This window comes from Mytilus galloprovincialis, chromosome 13, assembly GCF_965363235.1.
Source record: "Mytilus galloprovincialis chromosome 13, xbMytGall1.hap1.1, whole genome shotgun sequence".
Taxonomy (NCBI): Eukaryota; Metazoa; Mollusca; class Bivalvia; order Mytilida; family Mytilidae; genus Mytilus; species Mytilus galloprovincialis.
Genome location: NC_134850.1, coordinates 39103437 through 39129714, shown reverse-complemented (window position 1 = coordinate 39129714; position 26278 = coordinate 39103437). Strand labels below are relative to the sequence as shown.

Genomic DNA, 26278 nt, shown 5'->3' with positions numbered 1-26278 from the left:
CCCAAATTTGTCTTGGGGTTTGGATATAGCTTTTGATTTCTTCCTACAATTTCTATCATTTGTTGCCAAGTGTATAGATGCTTGTATGCTATCTTTTTCTGCTTTCTGAAACTACATCTCAAACTTTGCATGATCAGTAGGAGCAAAAAAAAATTCCTAAACCATCATAAGCATTGGAAATATATTAGAAATACTATCATGATGGCATAGCGAAGTCACAAAGACAACCTAGACAAATAGGAAATTTGACCAATTGTAAAATTAAGAATGGAAATAAGGAATGTGTCAAAGAGCCAACAACCCGACCAAATAGCAGACAACAGCCATCAATGGGTCTTCAATGCAGCTAGAAACTCCTGCATCCAGAGGCATGCTTTAGCTGGCCCCTAAACTGGCCCCTGTGACTTTAATGAGAAGAAGGGACACACACAATTGGGAAATTTCATACTTTTGTGGCTTTATAAATGAAACTAACGTGTGACTGTAATGAAGCCAAAGAAAGACGTACCACATAGTTTAAATATTTTCAAACTTATTGAGACTTTGATGAGGCAGAGGAAAGACATCAATACCTGACAATCAAGTAATTCTATACTGATTGTAACATTAACACAGCAAAGCTTATCAAAGGGGAAAAAACAAAATAGTTTGGGCATTTCTTATTGTCAGAGTGTGATTGAATAGCAGGCTAATGATATTTCTCATACTTAATTATTTCAATAATAAAATCTTTTGATTTGGTTATTGGAATTTATTCAATATAATAAAAATAACAATATGGAGGTCCAGCCTTCCAAGGGTCCAATAAAATGTGAAAAAATTAATAATCTAATTATATAAAATAAAAAATATATATATATATTACAAATTGGTAACTGATCAGGTATTTCCTTGTTATACAAAAACATGTGATTCAAAGATAATCAGATTAAAATTTCACGGCTTAATTCTGTGCCCATATTGAGATTTTAAGAACAAAGTTCTGTCCTCTATACATCAAATAATAAAATTTTCAGCAGTGAACATCCTTAATAAGAAATTTCCAATACCAAGAAAAAAAATCCCCATAATTTATTCAGAATAAATACCAGTATATATAATTCAATAGATTTCTTTATAATTAAATGTTGATAGAATGCCTTAAAAGTTTTGTCAATCTATAAAAAAAATCTTGCAAGTATTAACCTGAAATAGATGTTATTTTATTTTTCATTTATGAGTCATTTCTGTGACTTTGTGATACTGCAATAAATGAGTTATCTCCCTTATTTCAAGTGTACTCCTTTAAAATATTTAACATATTCAGGTTGAGGAAAAAGAAATCTTCAAATTTTACTTGAAAAATGATGACTAAATATCCTAGTCAATGGTAAACTGTAGTTAAAGCAAGTCTTTTCAAATAAATTTTATAATATATGTACAAAGTATTAAAGTTCTGTAATTAAAGACAAATTTTTTTATCTTGGATATCACAGAATAGGAGAAAACTGGTATTGAAATATTCCATTCAAACTGACATATAAAATATTTTTAACAGCAAGAAGTTATTTTCATATTCAAAAATATTTCAGAACTTACAATATAAAGGCTGATCAACAGCTTCTGTCTAATATAATTGATATACGAAACTCACATACTGTATTTTGTCTTTTGTTTATCATTTAATAATATTGCACTTAATAAAAAAAAAGTATAGAATTCATTTACATGATTTTTTCCACTCATTAATGTACCTAATTGAACATGATCAATCTTAACGAAAAATAATAGATGAAGACAAGTATATCACAACAGGCTTAAAAGTGGACGGAATGAGACATAGCATAAATTAAGATAAAAAACTTAAATTTTCAACAAATTATTCACTTATAATTAAACTTAAAGTACAAGAGTGCACACACTGAAATGTCTCGCCTTCTTTACTAATCATTGATATTATGTTGAAAGTCCTAAGTATAAAGCGTTATTACAACTGTCACATAAACTTAACATTAAACAAGATATTTAAACAAAGACCAATGAACCATGAAAATGAGGTCAAGGTCGGATAAACCATGCCAGGCAGACATGTACAGCTAACAATGCTTCCATACAACAAATATAGTTGACCTATTACTTATAGTTTAAGAAAAATAGACCAAAACACAAAAACTTAACACTGTCCAATGAACCGTGCAATTGAGGTCATGGTCAAATAAAACCTGCGGGACTGACATATAGATCATAATATATTTCCATACACCAAATATAGTTGACCTTTGGCATATAATATTAGATAAAAAGATCAAAACTTTAAAACTTAACTTTGACCACTGAACCATGAAAATGAGGTCAAGGTCAGATGATATCTGCCCGCTAGACATGTACACCTTACAATCATTCCATACAACAAATATAGTAGACCTATTGCATAAAGTATGAGAAAAACAGACCAAAACACAAAAACTTAACTATAACCACTGAACCATGAAAATGAGGTCAAGGTCAGATGACACCTGCCAGTTGGACATGTACACCTTCCAGTCCTTCCATACACCAAATATACTAGCCCTATTGCTTATAGTATCTGAGATATGGACTTGACCACCAAAACTTAACCTTGTTCACTGATCCATGAAATGAGGTCGAGGTCAAGTGAAAACTGTCTGACGAGCATGAGGACCTTGCAAGGTACGCACATACCAAATATAGTTATCCTATTACTTATAATAAGAGAGAAATCAACGTTACAAAAATTCTGAATTTTTTTTTCAAGTGGTCACTGAACCATGAAAATGAGGTCAAGGACATTGGACATGTGACTGACGGAAACTTTGTAACATGAGGCATCTATATTCAAAATATGAAGCATCCAGGTCTTCCACCTTCTAAAATAAATAGCTTTTAAGAAGTGAGCTAACACCGCCGCCGCCGGATCACTATCCCTATGTCGAGCTTTCTGCAACAAAAGTTGCAGGCTCGACAATAATTATATACAATTACCAGATTTTATTTTAATCAAATTAATATGTTAGTATCTACTAAAAAAATTAAAAAAATACAAATGATATCAAAAAGCCATAACTTTAAATATCGTAAAAAAAAAAATTTTTTTAACTTGTCACAAAATTTACAATATTTATTACAGTTAATATATATATTGATCTGATTTATATCTTCTCCACAAATTAGAAAAAAATATTCATGTGTTAACAAAGTATAGATAATGTGTAAATCTTAATTCTTAAAATAAAAACCTGAACTTTATCTAAACAGAGGTTTGAAATAAGATATGGAGTAAATACAGATAACAAAACAAATGTCAAGGACAAAATATTTGATTGCAAAAGAAGAGAGAATAATCACAGTCTATTGCTAAAATATAAGTATAAATGTTAAGTGTTCAGTCTGATGAACTACCAGATGGTTTAACATCAGATCCCAGTGAGGTTTTAGAACCAAACTGTTCCTTGGATCCCATCTTGTTCAGCTTCTCCAGGGTACTGAGTGTTGGTAGAGTAGACAGGTTATCATCATCACAATTCATTGCTTGTAGACCTAAACAGGGAATGAAAAATAGGAATTGTATTAATGATTTTTATCCCTTCAAGTTTACTATGCAAATAATAATGATAAATTATCTTGTTATAGGCTGTTTAAAATCCAATCACTATAAAGAATTTTGTGAAATTTCAGTATATTAAAAAATTGTTTCTCAAATGAAGTGCAATGGTGTTTTTCTAAACTATATCTAGATAGAACGTAAAAACCATTAAAACTGCATTCGTGAATTTTGACCATTAAGACATTTAACATTGATAAATTTGTTCCTTGATGATACCCCTGCCATAAGTGGATAATTTTAATAGTATAAAAATATGCAAGTGTTCGGTAAACAGGAAGTTGTCAAGTGATGAATCTGAAAATGCATCACACGGTATAGCTGACTTATATAAACACTAAAACCAAATTTCAGAAATCCTTGTATTGTAGTTCCTAAGAAAAATGTGACGAAAATTTTCAACTTGGCTATCATGTGTAAAATAATACAAGTGTTCTGTTAACAGGAAGTTGTCGTGTGATGAATCTGAAAACATATCACAGGGTATATATAGCAGACTTATATAAACCTTGAAACCAAATTTCAGTAATCCTTGTATTGTAGTTCCTGAGACAAATGTGACTAAAACATTCATGTGACGGATGGACTGACACACAGAGGTAAAACATTCCCCCCCTCCTTTTTCAAAGCCGGGGTATAAAAAAACTATTGTCAAACGGATATGTAATTTTGAAACTTTCAATATAGCTTAAGCTGATTCCACATGAATCTTGAACTTAATTAACCAACCTTGATCAGCCATATCCCATGCTTCTCTGTCAGCTGCATTATCCCTGATGTACCCCAGTACTTTATCCAATCGAATCTGTTTAGCCTTTGACCTGTAATGATAAAAGTTATTTCTATAACTTAACAAGACCTCATATTAAATAATCTTTAAACTTATGATCAGAGATTTAGGATAACCAAAGCTATCAAACAGTGGAGCTCATTCAGTTTTGATTTCATGCTCAACCCCTTAAAAATTTCTCTCACCAATGAGACACTTCCGGGTTTGAAATAACAAAGAGATTTTGACCTGTATTTATAAATGTCATTTCAATAACTTAACAATGCCTCATATAAATTAATCTAAAGATTTATGATAAGAAATTTAGGATCAGATATTAAACAGTGGAGCTCATTCAGCTTTTATTATGAACCAAACCCCTTTAATTTCTATCACAAATTAGACACTTAATAAGGGTTTGCAATAACAAAGAGTAATCTTTTTTTTTAAATGCAAAAATTATCAACAAAGCAAATGTTCAAAGAATCATCCAATATATATCAAAATAATGCCTAACAGATCATAAGATATATAAAGAAGAACTAACTTGATTCCTTTATGTTCTGTTGTACAGAATATAACTTTAGCTACAACTTTCTGTAATACAGCATTCTGTGTCCTGGCAAAGATTGTCAAAGATTCCTTCAAGCTTGGATTCTCTACTAACTGCTTACAAGTCTGAAAATATACAAAATAATATATAAGCCTTTCAAAGATTTTGGTTATTTCAATATTGATATTAAAGACTTAATAAAAAATAAATAACTGTTTACATTTGGTTCACTACTTACTATTGTAAATTTAGTGTCTTGTAAGTCTATGTAGGCTGGGTATTGATCTTTGTTTTAACTGTTCTGTGTAATAAACTGGTACATTTATTTGTAAGATCAATATCTGACACTTTAATAAAACAAGAATGTGTCCCCAGTACACGAATGCCCCACTCGCACTATCATTTTCTATGTTCAGTGGACCGTGAAATTGAGGTAAATCCTCTAATTTGGCATTAAAATTAAAAAGATCATATCATAGGGAACATGTATACTAAGTTTGAAGTCGATTGGACTTCAACTTCATCAAAAACTACCTTGACCAAAAACTTTAACCTGAAGCGGGACAGACGGACGAATGAACGGACGGACGAACGAACAGATGGACGAACGAACGGACGGACGGACGAACGAACGGACGGACGAACGAACAGACGGACGCACAGACCAGAAAACATAATGCCCCTCTACTATCGTAGGTGGGGCATAATAATCATTATCTTATCTTACAAAGTGTCAAGTTGAAAATATGAAAGACTAAAATTTCAAAGAATTTTTGTTAAAGAATGTTTCTATTTCAGTTAACACAATAATTTGTCAAAGACTTTCATCCTTTTCTATAATAGAATTGTTGTGACTTTTTGCAGAATGTTATCAGATGTGGTTTCTTTTTTCAAGATGTTGCAGAAATTTCAAAAGCCAAATATCTAAGATCATATAATTATAATTTAAAATAATGAAAATGTCAGACCCCAAAAAACAGGGAAATAAATATATATATACATAAGGGTATAAATTTGAGCAGAATTTGAGAAAGTATATTAGAGAGTTAATACATATATAGTCTTACATCTTTATTTTCAGCATAGTATAACAGAATCTTTCCAGCAATAAGATACAGTTTCTCGTCCATTGTCTTCAGCGGTAATTCAAGCAGTATATCCAAAAGCTCTTCCTGTTAAATAAAATAACAATTAATCACAAACTAGAGGCTCTAAAGAGCCTGTGTCGCTCACCTTGGTCTATGTGCATATTAAACAATGGACACAGATAAATTCATAACAAAATTATGTTTTGATGATGGTGATGTGTTTATAGATCTTACTTTACCGAACATTCTTGTTGCTACAATTATCTCTATCTATAATGAACTTGGCCCGGTAATTACAGTGGAAAATATTTTCTAAAAATCTACAAAAATTTATGAAAAATGTAAAAAATTTACTATAAAGGGCAATAACTCCTAAAGGGGTCAACTGACCATATCGGTCGTGTTGACTTATTTGTAAATCTTACTTTGCTGAACATTATTGCTGTTCACTGTTTATCTCTATCTATAATATTATTCAAGATAATAACCAAAAACAGCAAATTTCCTTAAAATTACCAATTCAGGGGCAGCAACCCTACAACGGGTTGTTCGATTCATCTGAAATTTTCAAGGCAGATAGATCTTGACCTGATAAACAATTTAACTCCTTGTCAGATTTGCTATTAATGCTTTGGTTTTTGAGTTATAAGCCAAAAACTGAATTTTACCGCTATGTTCTATTTTGAGCCATTGTGGCCATCTTGGTTGGTTGACCGGGTCACCGGACACAATTTTTAAACTAGATAATCCAATGATGATTGTGGCCAAGTTTGGTTTAATTTGGCCCAGTAGTTTCAGAGGAGATGATTTTTGTAAAAGTTAACGACGGTCGACGACAACGACAACGACGGACACCGGACGCCAAGTGATGAGAAAAGCTCACTTGGCCCTTTGGGCCAGGTGAGCTAAAAATATACATTCATGCCAAATTTTCAAGTTATATGGTTTCAAAAAACATTTATATGTTTTGGAGTTTAATATGACGTCCATTTTCACTGAAGTAGGACACATTATTATTTAGGGGTCAGCTGAGGACCACCCCCGGGTGCCAGATTTTCTTGCTGTGTTGATCCACTGTTATCTGCTTGTTGGTCAGGTTGTTGTTCTTTTGACATATTCCCCATTTCCATTCTCAATTTTATTATTTATTTAAATATGCAAAAGGGATGACACACAAATTAATCAAGCTTATACAATTCTCTCTAATGAACAATTTATAACAATATGAGATTTACGAAGCATGCATGCATACGATGCATTCTTTTTATATATTTGATTTTTAAAAAGATGATGTGTGACTATGAGAGTAAATAACTGTGTAGGTTGTCTGAAATGATATACTTTTTTTCAAATCAACTTTATTTATTCAATAAATGAACTTTAACAAATATTTCTCAGAAATGAAAAAAATATAGATAAAATAACAAAGTTTTGTGGCATTAGTATGACAAACCTGAGCACAAATCATATCTGAACTCTCTATTGCAAGTAATTCCAGTGTCTGTAGGGCATATCTTTGTGTTTCTGGATCATTACTACGACACAAATGTGTCATGGCTTGAGCTGAAATAATAATATGACATCCATATTATTCCAAAGAAATTAACTATGAAAATAATAAAATAGGTTAGAATTATTTCCCTTGAATCTTATATTATTCTCTCTGTAATCACACTGATTCTTAAACTCTTATTTTATTACAATTTCCCAAACTAATCTAGCGAAATGTAAAGTTCCAATACACATCTGATAAGCCATTAGACTGGAGAAAAAACTAATCTAACACAAATCACTATTAAACAAATGTATAAAGATTTTTTCAATCTATTCCTTTTTTTAATTTTTTGATTTAGTTTCTGTACTTTATAACATACCAGGAATATTTCTTGAAGCCAGTTGTGCTCTGATGTCTCTGTTAAATGCTAGTTCTAAGAATATACTAGCCACCGTTCTCTGACAGTATATTGTTCCTTGATTTGAAGCATAGGCCAGGTCATCAATGCTGGAAAGACAACAAGCATCAATTACACTGGGTTGGATAATATTTTACCTTAATGTGAGGCAAAACTAAAGTTAAGAACGCTAACTTATTACATCAAAGTATTTGAAACACCAAGTTTTTTGTTAAGCTGGCAACAAAAGGTTCTTAAAATAAATTAAATACAGCTATTTTAGCTTTCATAAAATATAAACAGTACTTGTGCTTGAAATTTGAGAGTGTAGACACAGGATTCCCGACTCCCCTTCTGTAACCCTATAATGCACACTTCCCTCCCTCCTACTCTAATTCCCCTCTGCCACTCTCAGAATAGAATCTGTACCAAAAAAAATCCTAGCATAAACCTTGTTTTTACTCCCTCTCTTCCCCTGTTCCTGTCCAATGAGTTTGTAGTGAACATTATTTTCAATTATTTAAACTTCTGTTTCGAAAATTTATGGCTGTTTAAACTAAATAAGCAGTGTTTTATAAATACTACATAAACTTAAGCATTTTCATTTGTTTTTTTGTTACGAAAATTTACCCATGATCAGCAACCACAGCACTTTGGTTTGAACCTTTATGCTCATTGTGCTCATCAGACTCAGACACAATTGTGTAAAGGGCACTTGCAGCTTCTTGCATCACTTTGGAATTCTCAGATCTTAGTAAGGCAGTTAGTGTCTTAACTCCACCCATCTCAACAAAGTTGTCCTAAAAGCAGTAACATTGAAGTCAATACAATATTAATAAAATATCAACTAATGAACTTTAATTGGTCCATAATAATTTGTCCAAATCATACCACACCTTGTTATTTCAATCTTATGTACACATTGTACACTATTCAGTGACTAACTAATATATATGCAAGTTTAACATTGACTTCCATCATTAAAAGCAAGAAACAGCAACAATTTGTTTCAGAAATACATAATAAAATTTTGTATGTTTTATTGTCTTTTCATTGATCTTTCCTCACCCTATCAAAAAAAATTGAGTGCTAATTAAAGAAATAAAAAAAAATTATAGTAGGTACACTGAATATTTTATTAGCTAACTGTGGCCCTATTTTAAGTTAGATTAAGAATATTTTTCTAGATTATATGACATTTTAGGACAGTTATTAAGACTCATAAACTGTTATCACAGAGATATGTCTCGCCTTTTTGTAATTTTGATTATGCAAATGTTGACATTTATCTGCTGTTATCTGCTGGTATGATCCTTACCTGTATTGATGGGATAATGAGTAGTTCTTCAATAGCCTCTACAGCATGCTCTTGAGTAGAGTCATCAGAGCTTAGAGCCAGTGACAACAGAACATCAAGTCTACAATGGCATAAATAAAAGGACAAGAAAGTGAAAATACTAGACAGATTTTTGAAACTGAAGTTGAACAGAATATCTAATTAGATTATATTATTTACTCACAAAGTTATTTCATATACTTGCAGAAAAAGGTGGTCCCAAACACATTGACTAAAATTAATTTGGCTTGTTTAATTTTCATAAAGTTTTGACAAAATATCAATTTGACCCTTAGACAAAAATATAAAATTTCAAAAATCTTGAACCACACACTTTATCATAAAATTTTCAATGGCTATGTAGGAGTTTGACAAACACTAATTTTGATCATTAAGAAGCTTAATAATTATTATTCATTTATTTAACTGATCCAACTGTGCAAAATCCTCATGGGTAGTCAATGTCGTTAAAAATCCCCATCATAATTTAACTGATGCAGTGGCTCATTTAAACTTTAACCTTTCGTTGAATAAACACAACTCATACAAATAACAATATCACTAAATGTCAGTAATTTTATATAGATTTCCCAAAAATTTGAGGTTGTGAATCCAAAGGATTATTTGTTTACTTTGAGTGGTTATAATATGATAATATATCATCTATACTTACCCATCTTCAGCAACAATCCTGAACTTGTTGTCATCTCCTGAAGCTGCCATGGCCGCTAGCTCATAAGCTGCTGTTCTCTTCTCCTTCAATCTTTAAAATCAAAATTCTCAGTTACTAATTTAAAACAAATAATATAGAAGTCTTCAGAAAATATGTTTACTTCAAACTTCAATTGATATTTTCAATTTCATGACTTTTTATTAATGATATGTGCAAATGCTAATACAAATGCATGCATACCAATATCATAGACATAACAAACTGTAATGCCAATTTAACTTTACAAGATTCAGTCATGACAAATAAACCATATTACATGATTTCATTGATAGAAAGAATGATAAACAGAGCTCAATAGTAAATCAATCATGTCTGGTATGTAAAAAAAGTTATCTTTACATCATAAACATTTCATGGAAAAACACTGAAAAATCATAATCTTATCCACTATTATTTAAGCAATTAATACGTATTTGTATAATAATCTTACTTTCCATTCCTAGCAGCCTTCATCACATCTTCAATATCTCTCTCTTGTACCAAGAATTTCTCTATGTAATCTCCTATCTACAGAATAGGAAATAACTCATTAAAGCAAAAACTAGGCAAAAAACATTTAAAGTCATTTGAAACTTATACAAGAATGTGTCCAAAGTACACGGATGCCCCACTCACATGATCATTTTCCATGTTCAATGGACAGTGAAATTGGGTAAAATCTCTAATTAGGCATTAAAATTAGAAAGATCCTACCATAGGGAACATGTGTACTAAGTTTCAAGTTGATTGGACTTCAACTTCATCAAAAACTACCTTGATAAAAACTTTTACCTGAAACTTGCACTTTCATTTTCTATGTTCAGTGGACCGTGAAATTGGGGTCAAAAGTTTAATTTGGTTTTAAAATTAGAAAGATTTTATCATTAGCAGGGTTCATACACCTTTTTAGTTCCATTTTTCCATGACTTTTCCATGACTTTTCAAGGATGTTTTATGAAATTTCCATACCCCAAAACTATAGATCAAAAAGTCATCCCTAATGCTATAAACATGCTTTTGTGTCCTTTCCATGCAACTAAATAAACAATCTTTTTAACATCCAATAATTACACAATTGCACTGAAACACAATGAGAAATACCAACATATTTATGAATGACAATACTGAGTTAAGTTTGCTAACAATGATGTAGACCTACTTGTTATCAAAGATTCTATGAAAGAGTATGACCTACACACTCATTTGAATGTCCCCTTTGGTATATGTTCTGCCTCTTTTTACAGTATAAAAGAATATATACAAATTTTGAAATATTTTAATAAACAAAGTATTAGAAAAGGTTATTTGGCATAATCCTCTTGACTGGTTGGACTTTCATCAAACAGATAATACATTGTAGACAAAAAACTATCACCTTCCTACTTAGAGGCATCATTGCCATTTCAGAAGTGACATTTGTCTACTATCCAGAAACATATTCTTAAATACCGAGACGATATCCTCACAACTTTTGTATGAAAAATTGCTCTTTACTATATGTAGGACTCTTATCAATTCAGCTCCTCTATCCATACATTATCATTAAAAGTGTTTTTCAACGGCTGTTTGGTAGCAATAACTTCGTTTTCGAATATTCCGATAGCTGGTTTCATATTTCAATACTGTTAAAGCAAATTGCACTATGAAGGGAACCAGATGCGGTTGCATATTTTCATAAACAATTTTGAAGAAACGAATTTTAAATTCTCATTTTACACTTACCACAACTGGGGCCTTGTTTTTAGCATTTGAAAAAGAAACAGTTTCGACAAAAACTACGGGGATCATTTAATTTTAGATGTTTGAAGACATGCAATAAAGATTACAGTGCAAATAATCATTTTCCATGACTATTAAAGGACTTGTCACTAAAATATAGCTTTCCATGACTTTTAAAGGCCTTTTCCCCCCTAAATAAAAATCCATGACTTTTCCAGGATTCCATGCCCCGTACGAACCCTGCATTAGGAACTAAGTTTTAAGTTGATTGGACTTCATCAAAAACTACCTTGACCAAAAACTTTAACCTGAGCGGGACAGACGGGCGGATGAACGAACAGACGGACGAATGGACGCATAGACCAGAAAACGTAATGCCCTCTACTATCGTAGGTGGGGTATCAAAAATATGATGCACATGTTTTTTTGCAACTTTTTATTATACAAAATATACTTTTTTGCAAGAAATTCTTCAATTTGTCCAAATTAAGAAGAAATTCGCTGATATGTTTTCTGTATGCAGTGAACTCAGTGTGACCTTTCTCGTAAAAATCTGGTAACTGCAATATGCATGTATCTGCCATTAAAATAAACTATTATCTTAGTATATATGTTATACACAATACCCATGTTTCTTTGTTGATGTATACTAAATATACCTTGTAAGGTGACAAACGGTAAACTATGGCTTCAAAATACGACAATTATTAGCTGCCATATTTTCACATCCTTACAGTCCTAGAGATTTTTTTTTATTTCATATTATATGATATGGATGAGTAAAAAGTGATAAAATCGTGCACAGAAGACTAATTTTATGATAAATACATGCATAAGTTCAAGAATTGGATAAACATTATTTTTCACCAGCCACTCGTTTCATATGACTTAAACAACACTCTTGGTTTCGGATAAAAAAAAATAATTCCATATCACTTCTTTGATAAATATGGAAGTATTTTCAATAAATAAGAAAAACAGATTTTTTTTAATATAAGCTCAACTTTATATTCATATAGGACATATAGAACAACATTTACTTAATACTTTCATTGTCAATATATTCTTTTCTATTAACATCCATGGTTCATATATATTTACATATAAAATTATGATTTTGAATGTCTAGTAAAAATAAAATAACAAGTTTATCCCAGATATAGACTGTTAGTGTTCTGCTTTAAATTATTCAAATTTTTTATGTCGGGGCCTTTTAAAGCAAACTTTTTTTATGTTTTTTGCATTGTTGAAGGTGTACAGGAACCTATCATTGCTTATATCCACTTTATTAGAACTCTGGTTGATATCCATCTCATATCCATCTCATTGGCAATCATAACACACCTTCTTATTTACATTTACATTAAATAAAGTTATCTTGTTTTAATTTCTTGCTACAAGCAAGTAATAATTATAAACAAAACATATCACTAGTTTCGATTTGAAATCCTACATTTTTTGAAATATCTAAGATGATAAGCAATTGTTTGCAAACACAAAATAAAACTTTCACAAACCTGCAGTCTGAAGTTAAAGAACAAAATGGCGACTATAATGGCAGCTCCAAGTAACAGGAGGGCATTAAAACTGAAGAAGATTGCTGTAAACACATGTTTGTGGGAACACTCATCTACAAACACCCAGTCTTTACAACCATGATTCTAAAATTAAAAAAATATGAGACAATTTTAAATCTATCTAAATAAATACATTCCTTCAATCAATTTGAATCAATAAATGTCATATACAGTTAAACCTTAAGTTATTTTTACTATGGATTTATTGTTATTCATGGGATACCAATATTCCTGGATATAGGGAAATAGGGAATTTAATTTTGTGGGTATAGATAAGCAACAAATTTAAATGATCAATGATATACAAATTTTATAGATTGAGTAAAATTATGGATTCAAATATCCACCATAATACAATTTTTCTTCAATCCACAATAATTGGTATCCACAGTAGTGGATATTGTAATAAGGCCAAATAAAAATATATGTGTGGTTCCAGTAACCCTACCGTCCCTACTTTTTAGTCTTAAAAATAGCCTACCCTAAAGATTTTATTGTCATTTTTCATTAAGCACTGTTAAAGTCAGAATGTTGCTCCCATAGACTCATGTAAAAAAAAAACATAAAAAAAAATCCCTAACTACCTAGCCTAACTTTTTTTTAGATGTAACTGGAACCACACATACTTTTTTATTTGAATGAATGAATTATCTTTTTATTTAATAGAAGAACATACTAATTTTTTTTATTAAATATCTATTGAAGAAAATTACCTTCAGAAATATAGGGAGCTTTAAGACAAATAGATTTAACTAAAACATGTAGGCATGGTACAAAGTGTCATCCCATTTCCGGTAAACCTCTTGTTATTTGAAGAAGATACTAAGAGTACATCTGTTTTATATCTTACCACAATACTCATCCATTGGACAGCAGAATAATACAGAGAGACTCCTAATGTTGCCATGGCTCCTACTGCATATACTACACAAAACACAAACTTCCTAAAACAACATATACCAAAATCATTACCAAATACATTTAATTACTTTTGTAGCAAGCTTCATTATTGCAGGTAACTCCCCTTTAAAGACTCTAAATTAATATAAAAAAAATATATTCATTGGTATTGTTAAGATTATTGAATAGGCTAAATAGCAACAGTATAAAATGCTAGTACAAATGTTATTTTTTAAGATTGCAGTATTATACGATTTAAATTGCCAATTTGCTATGATCACTTAATTCTTCTCACCTTTGGGTTTGCACAACAATTGAAAAAGAATGAATATATCATTACTAAATGTTGGAGGTCAAACTGGTGAAATTTCTAAATTGATTAACCAAATTTAAATATATGGTTTTGGCACATCTAATAAATGATACTTAGTAGATCAAAGTTATAATTTATTATAAGATTATGTAAAGGAGCAAGAATTTTCCTTTTTTAACAAATGCCTCAACTCAATGTCGTTCAGCTTTATCTTGATTTTACTGTTCAGATGTACTTACCAGTGAGTATAGTTTCCAACATAACCGCCAATCCTGGTAAATTGTGGACAGAAGATAACTCCAATAAGGAACAGTGGAAAGGTCCAGGAGAACGAGTACCAGTAAACTGTCAGCAGTGTTAGACAGGCTGTCAGGAAGTGCATGTACATCAAACCCTGTAATTAAAAACACATTATGTAGCCATAAAAATGCATGTAGCAAATGAAGCTTGATTCAAAATATATATACTGTATTGTTACAACAGCGACAAGACAACAAATACTACAACTCTAAGGTGAAAATACATACAGTTTAGGTACTTTTGTTCCAGGATACAATATGAAAAATACCGGTACTGGATTTCATCCAACCCAATGATTTGTGGATTTCAAAATCTATGTTTCCATACTTGAGTAAATATTATTTTTTGAAGATACTTTATTTTGTTAGAAACAGAGTAAATTGTGGTTTTATGGAAAAAGGACACTTCTTAAAAATAAATCATACCATCCTTTACCATAGAAGTTGAAAATTGCAATATTTAAAAAATATATCATTTTCAATGTTCAGTGGACCTTGAAATTTTGGTCAAAACTCTCACTGACTTAAAATTAGAAAGATCATATCATAAGGGACATGTACATGTATACTAAGTTTCAAGTTGATTGGACTTTAACTGCATCAAAAACTACCTTGACCAAAAACTAAAACCTGAAGCAGGACAGAGGATGAACAAACACAAAGACCAGAAAACATAATGTCCCTCTACTATAGTAGGTGGGGCATAAAAAGAAGGACCAAGAAGGTTCACTGTAGAACAGAACTTAGTCAGATCCTTGTTATTGAGGCGTGGTACTTATATATATTTTATTCTAATTTCAGATTGCTATGCATGTATATACACTGTATGTACAGATATGCTTTATAGCTGACTATGGGCTTTGCTCATTGTTGAAGGCTGTACGGTGAACTATAGTTGTTAATGTCTGTGTCATTTTGGTCTTTTGCGGATAGTTTTCTCATTGGCAATCATACCACATCTTCTTTTTTATATTTATTACAAAATTGGTACCATGGTTTTAATCATCACAATAAGATATTATTGGAAAACTTACAGAAAAATCACTGATAAGCTTTTCTCTAAAACAGAAGCCTTTCAGTTCTCTGTATAATGCTGACTTCACATCTTCTGTTTGTCCTGGTCCAAGGTCAAGATTCAATGTTGTACTGCTGGTTAAGGATTTAAGATCGTACACAGACTGATAAAAGATAAGAAAGTCTAAGTGTGTGAAGTAAAATATGTCCAAATTGATTACAGCTTTCAAGTACAAATGCACTTGGATGTTTTTTTAAATATAAAACACTTGAGGCAGATCTATATATTAACAATTATATATACATACACATATGGCAAAATTATAAAATACATTTGAAATAATTCTTATTCAGACTTTACTTTTCTGTCTTTTGGTATAAATTTCCTAATTTGTTTTACTAAACATTGCTAAACATGCTTAATGCAACTTCATACATACAGTGAGTTCTCCAAAAACATTAACACCATTAAAAGCCATAGAATGCTAATGAATTCAACTCCATAAGGCAAAGTTGAATTTTTTAATGTCCTTTTTGAACATATAGCTTTTCAACTGTTTAAGTTTTTAAACATCATTGGATTGAAATATTTGGCTTTGAGTATTCCTGATGAAAATAAATCAAGAAAAGGTCTTCAGACTCATATAGTTGATAAAGTGTTGATTTCTTATTTTGTCATATATGGTTTTGCCAATAACATTTTTATGAATCACTTACATCGTTCCTCTTTGACATGGGGACCATCTTGATGACAGCATTTTCACCGATGTCATAATCCTCCAGATAAAATGCATCACGCAGATATTGACCTTTGAATCTTAGTCTGAACTGATGGTCCTCTCGTCCAATCTCATGAAGGGAATGTAGAAGGTGGGCTCTGACTCTGGCTATCTTATCTGTAGGATCCACTAGAGTCACAAATGTGCGAAACTTGAAAAAAATCACATCATTAAACATGTTAAACAGTTCTTTAAAAATTCAATGCTGAAAAGTTTCAAAGGAAATTAAACAGTTAGACAGTAATTAAACTTTGAACAAAAAAATATTGAAATACTTGAATGAGGGTTAGACAAGGTTTTTTTAGGCTAGTGGCGGTCCCAAAGACAGATATAAAAAAGTAGGTTGCAGTACCTACATCAGCAGTTTTTTCCTTGGTAATAAAATGTACCTGCCTCTATTTCCAGTACATTTTTTTTTGCAGATGTACTAGCAGTTAATTTATGGTACTAGTTTTCTGAATTCTATTATAAACAAACCAAAGGGGTGACCTATTTATGTGGCCTTGAATGTGTTCATAGAGCCATCCCTGGCTGTAATACGGTATGTGACATGTGTCTACGCCTTACATTTCTTTGCTGGAAGCTGAACGATTTACTGCTAGTGCTAATATTTTAATACTTTTTTATTCCCCTCCTTTACAGAAAATCAGTAATGGAAACCTACATATTACGGATGAGTTTAGATCGAGGGTACAGAATCAGCTGAGTTGAGACGAATGGAAAAATAAATTTAACTTGTTTATATCTACAAAATGATCTAGTGGATGCCAGGCCTTAAAACTTTCCAAACTGCACAGATAAGTCTTTACACAGAATATTTAAAAATACGTCCATATTTTATTATTTATTATGATACAGATTTTTGCTAACTGAAACTCTCTACCAAATAGCCTGCTATTTAAGGTTCATCATAACAAATGGACATATATGGCCGTATTTTCACCTCAAAAACTACTCTGTGTACAGACTTACCTGTGCTGTTTGGAAAGTTTTAATGTCTAACATCCACCAGATATATAAAAGTTAAATGCATTTTGTATTAAAAGATAAAATCTTTTTTGGTTTTTGATGGGCATTTTTTTTCCTTTCTGCAGAAGGTGTAAAAATAAACAAACAACTGAATTACTTTGATACTGTCCACTCACTGACTCAGATGAACTCTTTAACTCACCTGTAGTTGTGAAGATATACTGTTTGTGGCATGGAACACACGGATTAAACCTGATTACTGGCATACAAACAAACACCATTGAAGGTACATCATTTATTACGTAACCGGAAACTCAGCATCATATATATATATAACAGTACAAAGGGAGACAAGCAGTTCACATACATTGTTCCAACACATAACAGAGTTATCTCTCTTACTATACTGATATAAAACATACATAGCAAACACTACATCTCTTCCTTCTTTTTTAGAATTGAAAACATCTTGACATTTTTGTTTTACAAATAAAAATTGAACTACCCTATGTCAATTTTGTTTAAACATAAAAATTCAAATAAACAACATTGTCAATAATATGTCAACAACAACAAAAACATTTGTTATTAATACCTTTATAACATAAATCATGTAACTTGTAATTGTTCATAATAGTACACATATTATTTCAAAACAAAATCGTCAAACTTTGACGGTAACCTTTTCAATCTGACTGGTCTATCTTTCATACTACAAGTTTCATCTTGACTAGAACTTAAACACTTATTTTCATCAAAATTGCTAGATTCATTTAAATTCTCAAAATCATCTTTGTGACTAGTAACAATTTCAGACTCTGTATTAACTACATTTTTGTTTGCATCAGATTGTGAGCAAGATAAATCATTATTTTCTTTCTCAATAAATTTCTTTAAATGTGTCACATTTCTCCTGTATTGAACACCTTGGTCAGATTCAACCAATACACTATTACCAATTTTCTCAACCACTTTAAAAGGGGATGGAACAAAAGGTGTAGACATTTTATTTCCACGGTCTTGCCCGACTAGAACTTGATCTTCGACACGAATATCACTCTCGCACGCACCACGACGCTTATCAGCATATATTTTTCCTTTTTCCTTTTGTTCGGCGTCTCGGTCGCGTACTTCAAAATCATTAATATTATAATCAATCAACTCAGGTAACTTTGTTCTGATTTTTCGACCAAAAAGTAATTCGGACGGACTTACTCCTGTTGTAGAATGAGCAGTACTACGGTACATGATTAAAAATTTACTCAATTCTAATTTCCAGTCGCGACCTTCGGCTTGCGCAATTTTGACACGCTTCATTATCGAACGATTTTGGCGCTCTACTTCGCCGTTAGCCTGTGGCCATAACGGAGTTGTTCTATGATGGACTATACCATGTTCGGACATAAAGTTCTTAAAATGTTGACTAACAAACTGGGGTCCGTTATCGGTGTGAATTGATAACGGCAATCCATGAGTCAAGCAAAATTTTGAAATCAACGACGTAATATTTTCCGTCGAAATATTCTTAGTAACAGCGACTTCAAAATAGCGGCTATAATAATCAACTAATACAAACATATAATGATTGCTCGGTAACGGTCCTAACAGATCAGCAGCTAAGTGTTGCCACGGCGCAGAGGGCAACTCGGTACGCTTTAACGGTTCTGGTTTACTAGGCTGACTAACCAATTGACAACCATAACAGCTTCGACAAAACTTCTCAATACTTTTATCTATCCCTGGCCACCAGACCTTACTTCGTAAACGCGTTTTCATGACAACAATGCCAGGGTGACCTTCATGAGCAAGCTGAAGTACCTGTTCCCGTAAACTAATAGGTATCACGATACGAGTACCCCGAAGTACTAATTGACCAATAGCACATAGTTCACTTCGAATCGGTAGATATTCTTTGAACTCGATACGGTGCCACTGACTGTGAACAAGACATTCTCGGACAGCCTTTAATTCAGGATCATTCTCGGAAGCTCTTTCGATTTCGCGTGTTGTCATCGCAACCGGTGTTGATTCTTGAGCTACAAATTTAACGTATTCCTCAGTTATATTTTCCCGATTGTCACGTGTTGTTCCTTCTTTGATCAAACGTGATAGCGAGTCGGCTATATTTTTCGGTCCGGGAATATACCGTACAGTATATGTATATGGTTGCATACGGAGAACCCAGCGCTCAATTCGAGCACATACTTTCGACTTTGTAGAGTAAATACACTCAAGCGGTTTATGATCCGTTAAGAGCTCGAACTGGCTTCCATAGATATAAACATGAAACCTTTCGCACGCCCATACCAAGGCTAGAGCCTCTTTTTCGGTCTGCGAATATCTGCGTTCCGTATCGCTTAAACTCCTACTCGCGTAAGAAATAATGCGCATCTCACCGTTTTGTTCTTGTATGAGCACGGCTCCGAGTCCAACTGGACTAGCATCTGCGATTACCTTAGTCAGTGCCGACTTGTCATAATAACCTAAAGTTTCCGCATTGGCAAGACGACGTTTTAGCTCATCGAACAACCTTTGTTCATCTTTTCCCCATGTGAACGTTGCATCTTTACGAGTAAGTGCACGCAGCGGAGCTGAAATAGTAGCTAAGTCAGAAATAAATCTAGCACTATAATTAACAAGACCTAAGAAACTACGAACTTCTGCTGAAGTTCTTGGCTCACGTGCTTCAACGACAGCTTTGACTTTAACATCTGCTGGCCCAATACCCCGACCAGACAAAACATGACCCATGAACACTACTTTGGACATATTAAATTCACATTTATCATTGTTTAAAGTAATACCTTTGTCTCTCAGTACCCTAACAACATTTTCAAGACATTTATCATGTTCAACCTGGTTACTAGCATGTACAATAATATCATCCATAATGTTATGAACACCCTCACAGCCCTGAAGGACTTGTTGCATGATATTTTGATATAATTCAGGGGCACAACTAATACCAAACATAAGGCGCTTATACCTAAACAACCCTTTATGAGTTACAAAAGTAGTTATTTCCCTAGACTCTGGTTTTAACTCAATTTGGTGATAGGCCCAAGTTACATCAAGCTTACTAAACACTTTACTAGAGTTCATATCTTGCAATAGTTCATCTATTGTTGGAATCGGATGTCGTACTCGTTTCACAGCTGTATTAGCCTGGCGCATGTCAACACATAGTCTGATGTCATCACCTAAACGTTTTGGCACGACCACTACTGGAGAAACCCATTGACTAGGTTCATTGACATGTTCAATTATATCTAAATCTAAAAGTTCATCTAACTTCTTGCCAAGTTTATCGCGCAGATTAAACGGTACCCTCCTCATAGGCTGAATAACGGGTTCAACATCTGGGTCGATAGGTATCTGTAACTGAAATGATTTCAATTTACCAACTCCTGTAAAACATTCTGGATACTTGTCCTTAATTGTTCCAGGTTCACTAACACTGTGAACAAGCTGCAGCACACCTAACTGTTCTGCTGTATTACGACTTAACAAAGCCTGACCTTTGCCTTCAATAACAACAAATTCAATATCCTTTAAAGTTCTATTGTTACATTGTACAGTAGCTGTAAATATTCCAGCGATTTTCAATGGTTCCTCACTACCATATGCGAATAAACTCTTTGTAGACTTGGACGAAACACATTTCACACGATTATCTTTTAAATAATTCCATAAATTTATTCCCATGATGTTACATGATGCTCCAGAATCAATTATCATTTTCAAATTCACATTCCCTATATTGACAACAATATTTTCACACACAGAATTTATCTGATTTACACCGATCATGCTAAATACATATTCCTCATCATCCGTGTTATTCTGTGGTTGTTCAACAACTTGACGAATCTTTCCGTGTTTTGACTTATCCTTAGTTTTACAAACTTTATCAAAATGACCAACAATTTTACACTTCCTGCATTTCTTCCCCCGAGCTGGACAGCTAGGGTCAGTCCTAATGTGACCTTCACGCCCACAACTGTAGCAAGTTGCTGTACATGTAGACTTGTTACCCGAATTAAAACTTTTGTTACCAGAATTAAAACTGTTCTTTCCATACTGTTTACCTTTTGACTGTATCATGTTGACTTGACCTTGACCTTCAATTGATTTAGCTTGTCGTTCTGAGTCTTCCATAGCTTTTGCAATACTTCTAACATTTGCTAAAGTTAGTGTCCTACCTTTCTCAAGTAATTTACGTCTGAGATGGTGACTTAAACATTTATCAATAATTTGATCTCGTATTCTTTCATCAATTGCATTTTGATTGCCAAAATCACATGTATCAGCTCTCTGTCGAAGACGCGTTATATATTGTTCAATTGTCTCTGAAGAAGACTGAATCATAGATCGAAAAATTGATCGTTCATAAGGGGCATTTGAAAGTGGTGTGAAATAAGCATCTAGCGCACTCACCGCTTTCTCATATGCACCTTCTCCGGCACCTTCCGGCAATGTGAAGAAAATGTCTTGAACATTCATTCCGGCTGTGTGCAATAATAATGCATATTTTTTATCTACGTCTGTAACCCCTTTTCCTGCGGCAAATAGTTGAAACGCCCGAAGCCATCGTTTCCAACGTGCAGACAATCCTGTCGAGTCAGAAATGTCAAAGTTCTGAATACCGCTAACATCTGGTAGTAAAACTGATCCCATTTTGTAATACAACCTTTGATTATCCTCGTCGCCAATTTAAATATACTGTTTGTGGCATGGAACACACGGATTAAACCTGATTACTGGCATACAAACAAACACCATTGAAGGTACATCATTTATTACGTAACCGGAAACTCAGCATCATATATATATAACAGTACAAAGGGAGACAAGCAGTTCACATACATTGTTCCAACACATAACAGAGTTATCTCTCTTACTATACTGATATAAAACATACATAGCAAACACTACAGAAGATACCTCTTGTCCATGTCAATTAAGGACAATCAAAACAATACAAACCGGTTTTTTACCTGAGGGAGCATCTCATAGTTGTACCACAACTTAGTTAATTTTCAGACCTTTTGCATGAAGGAAAAAAAATGCCCATCAAAATCCAAGAGAAATTATCTTTCTGAAACACAAAATATTTCATACACGGGAGTATTTTCTCCTAAACGGGAGGACGGGAGGAGACCCCTGAAAACGGGATTATTGTACTCCCGTTGGGAGATTCACATTATGAGTGGACAGTATCAAAGTAATTCAGGTGTTTGTTTATTTTTACACCTTCTGCAGAAAGGAAAAAAAATGCCCATCAAAAACCAAGAGAGATTATATCTTTTTTAAACACAAAATGCATTTAACTTTTATATATCTAGTGGATGCTAGACATTAAAACTTTCAAATTGCACAGGTAAGTCTGTACACAGAGTAGTTTTTGAGGTGAAAATACGGCCATATTTGTCTCTTTGTTATGATGGAACCTTTAGAGATAACCCCCTCCCCCTCCAGTATGACGACTGGCAAATAAAATGTTATTCATGCAAGTCATTTAGACTTTATAAGGCCAATTAAAATTAATTGATAGATTTTCATCCCCGCCCGCCCCTCTGAAATCTACCCGCCCCGATTTTTTTTATTTTATAAAATTTACGATTTACGGATTTTGTTCGTTTCCGTTACCTATAACCGTTAACATTTCATTTCATTTATAACTTCCTGTTTCAAATTTCGGTTTTGTACTTCGAAGAAATCTAACCAAAATGATTGCCGACATATTTTGCTGCTCTATGATGACAACATCATCTTCCGAGAGTAAAGATTGATAACGAGAATGATGTGAAATATTCGTGATACGAGAAAAAACGCTGTGTCCTAGTCCACAAATCGCGAGATGTCCCAAATTTATGTGATTAGAAAACTATTTTATTTAGTCCGAGATTACTCTGACGTCCAACGGGTGTTTTGCTAGACAAGCTGGGGCCCGTAGTCCCACGGCCCCAGCTTGTCTGGCAAAACAGCCGTTGGACGTCAGAGTAATCTGGGACTAAATTTTTTTATGCAATGACTTTTTACAGGAAGTTTAAATGTGAAAGACATATCCAAAGCGCAAGACTCGTGGAACCCATTGATACAGAAAACATGACTGGATTAAAAATATTGAAACACAAACACAAACTTGTTAGATTTAAATTATGACCCTATGTTGAGTTTAAAAAGTCGACTAACATACACTTTTTATTTACACAAGCCCTTAGATTTTACCTATGACTGTCTTTTCTTGTTGAATTAAAACAGAAAATGCCCAAATACCCCAAAAGAGTCATTAAACAACAATTTCTTTTTTTTTTTTTTTTTTAAGTTCATGTTTTACATGGTAATTATATTTTCATCTTGCCTAAATGCATAAGTACCATTCCTATTATTTTCAACACTGTTTAAGTTTTGATTTTATTGTTCTCGTAATAATTGTATTGCATAACAATGCATTTTCTTCATTTTATGGGAACTAAAACCATCGTTTAGAAACCCAAATACATTTAGTGTAGAAAGTCCAACTAAAGAGATCATTTCTACACGTTTTTGTTTTTTAATTTCTAAAGCCGCAATTAGAGACATTTATTCTAGGATTTGAAAGATAATGTAAGATTCCTCATACCTGTGCATACATGATATAAGCTTATTATTACACATGCATATATGAAGAACTCGTCACAAAATGGTTTCATATGAAATAAAATTTAAAAAATAAAATCCTCCCACCCGCCCCATTTTTTTCAAAAATTTGGATGAAAATCTACTAATTAATTTTAGTTGGCCTAATAGTAAATACTATGAAAAAAATATATTATATATCATACAAATTTGGAAAGGAAAAGAAGCAAATAATTTATCTAAGGGAATGAAAATAGTTCGTAAATGCTTTAAAATCATTAGGATAGGTCTAATAATTAATCTTTAAATTGAAATATATAATTAAAATTTGTTTACATACAGGGAAAGCCTTATTTTCAACGTAGATAATCATCTTTTTCTCATTTTTTGCCTTCTTTCATTTCATTGTTTACATGTGCCCTTGGAAATCGGAAGTGACGGACTAATATTGCGGAGCTTTCAACAAAGCGAATTTAAAAAAGGGTTGCACTAGTGACAGGACGGTAGACCGGACTACATATAAATAGTCATTTCTTTTTTGTTATTCGGTAGATTTGTTTAATATTTGTAGACCTTAAAGATATTAAAATATCTTTCATGAAAATAAAAAAAAAAAAAAAAAAAAAAATATTTTGGAGCAAATAAAGTTGACCGTACGATAAAATTGAGAATGGAAATGGGGAATGTGTCAAAGAGACAACAACCCGCCCAAATAAAAAAAACAACAGCAGAGGGTCACCAACACGTCTTCAATGTAGCGAGAAATTCCCGCACCCGGAGGCGTCCTTCAGCTGGCCCCTAAACAAATATATACTAGTCCAGTGATAATGAACGCCATACTAATTTCCAAATTGTACACAAGAAACTAAAATTAAAATAATACAAGACTAACAAAGGCCAGAGGCTCCTGACTTGGGACAGGCGCAAAAATGCGGCGGGGTTAAACATGTTTGTGAGATCTCAACCCTCCCCCTATACCTCTAACCAATGTAGTAAAGTAAACGCATAATGTAGTAAAGTAAACGCATAACAATATTCACACTCGCCTTTATACGCTACCGGACACCTCAGACCGCACACAATTACGAACGATTTCTGAACTGTGATTAATATTTATTTATGTAGACTACTTTTCTTGAAATGTTTATACGTTAGAATTGAAGTTGTATGCATGAAGGCTTTCCTTTTGCATCATATCCCCATCCAATTTTCCATTCATTTTAGGATAATTTAGTAAGATTTGCGTGACATCGTTTTACAAGACAAGAACAGAACCAGGAGATATTTTTCTTTCTATATATTAACAAAATAAGGCTTATCTTTATGTTTTTTTTCAATATAATTTGTAGGCCAGATTGTTGTTCTTAAAATATTTTCAAAACGATTTTGTCATCAACATTCACCAAGTGCACATGAATTGTATTATCATGAAAACAAGGGAATTTTACTAGGGTTTTTATTTATAGAAAAATTTATTGATTAATATAGATAAATATGATTTCAGAGAGCAAAAATTGAAAATCGTTCGTAATTGTGTTTAGTCGTAATTGCGTACGATGAACGGCAACAAATGTTTATATCTCTTTTGTTTTACAATATTTGTTCAAGAAATTCAGGAATCTGTGAGATTTATAAATGAATTATACGAAAATATAAATTTTAAGTAAAAAAAAAATGTTTTATTGCTAAAAAAGTTGACCGGATGGTATTCACATTCGCCGATATATGCTTTAAATATATTGAAATGATCAACACAAGTGTTAATATCTATTTTGCTTTACGATATTTAGGAATCTATGAGATCAATAAATATATTATACGAAAATATAAACTTCATGATAAACAAAAATGTTTTCTACCAAAAAATTTGACCGGACGGTGTTCACATTCGACGATGTACACGTTGAGTAACTTTGTGTTCGATGCCCGTATAAGGTTTCTCCATGTTCCTTTATTTTCTATTATAAAGGAACTTAACACGACTTTATGCAAATTTACTCCTTCTCACTTAATTTAATTCATGTCACCTATCTAGTTTTATCTACAAAAATGAGACAGCCAGACTGAGTTTAGTATTCTTTAATAAAAAGTTCAATTCTCTGTAATCTTTGATTGGATTCTGATTGCCAATTGATG

The 26278-nt window shown here is 32.5% G+C and overlaps 1 protein-coding gene across 1 annotated transcript; it reads right to left on the bottom strand.

The window, feature by feature from the left end:
- Nucleotides 1-3225: 3225 nt before the first annotated feature.
- Nucleotides 3226-24587, bottom strand: LOC143057792 (uncharacterized). The gene is made up of 16 exons (XM_076231199.1): nucleotides 24483-24587; nucleotides 16491-16703; nucleotides 15794-15937; nucleotides 14700-14854; nucleotides 14098-14191; nucleotides 13188-13331; nucleotides 10403-10479; nucleotides 9913-10002; nucleotides 9222-9321; nucleotides 8534-8703; nucleotides 7886-8013; nucleotides 7465-7574; nucleotides 5991-6095; nucleotides 4918-5048; nucleotides 4331-4422; nucleotides 3226-3537 (listed from the first exon to the last, which is right to left on the bottom strand). The coding sequence occupies exons 1-16, from the start codon at nucleotides 24513-24515 to the stop codon at nucleotides 3383-3385; spliced, it is 1941 nt and encodes a 646-aa protein (XP_076087314.1). The 5' UTR covers nucleotides 24516-24587; the 3' UTR covers nucleotides 3226-3382.
- Between the last annotated feature and the right edge of the window lie 1691 nt (nucleotides 24588-26278).

What these genes read in the sequence shown, in the direction of transcription:
- LOC143057792 (XM_076231199.1), bottom strand. Translation starts at nt 24,515, where the DNA reads ATGATTATCTACGTTGAAAATAAGGCTTTCCCT. An exon ending in TCCAATGGATGAGTATTGTG is followed by an intron (nt 13,332 to 14,097) that starts GTAAGATATAAA and finishes TTTTAATTTTAG; the next exon opens with AATCATGGTTGTAAAGACTG. An exon ending in TCATTATCCCATCAATACAG is followed by an intron (nt 8,704 to 9,221) that starts GTAAGGATCATA and finishes TACTGCTTTTAG; the next exon opens with GACAACTTTGTTGAGATGGG.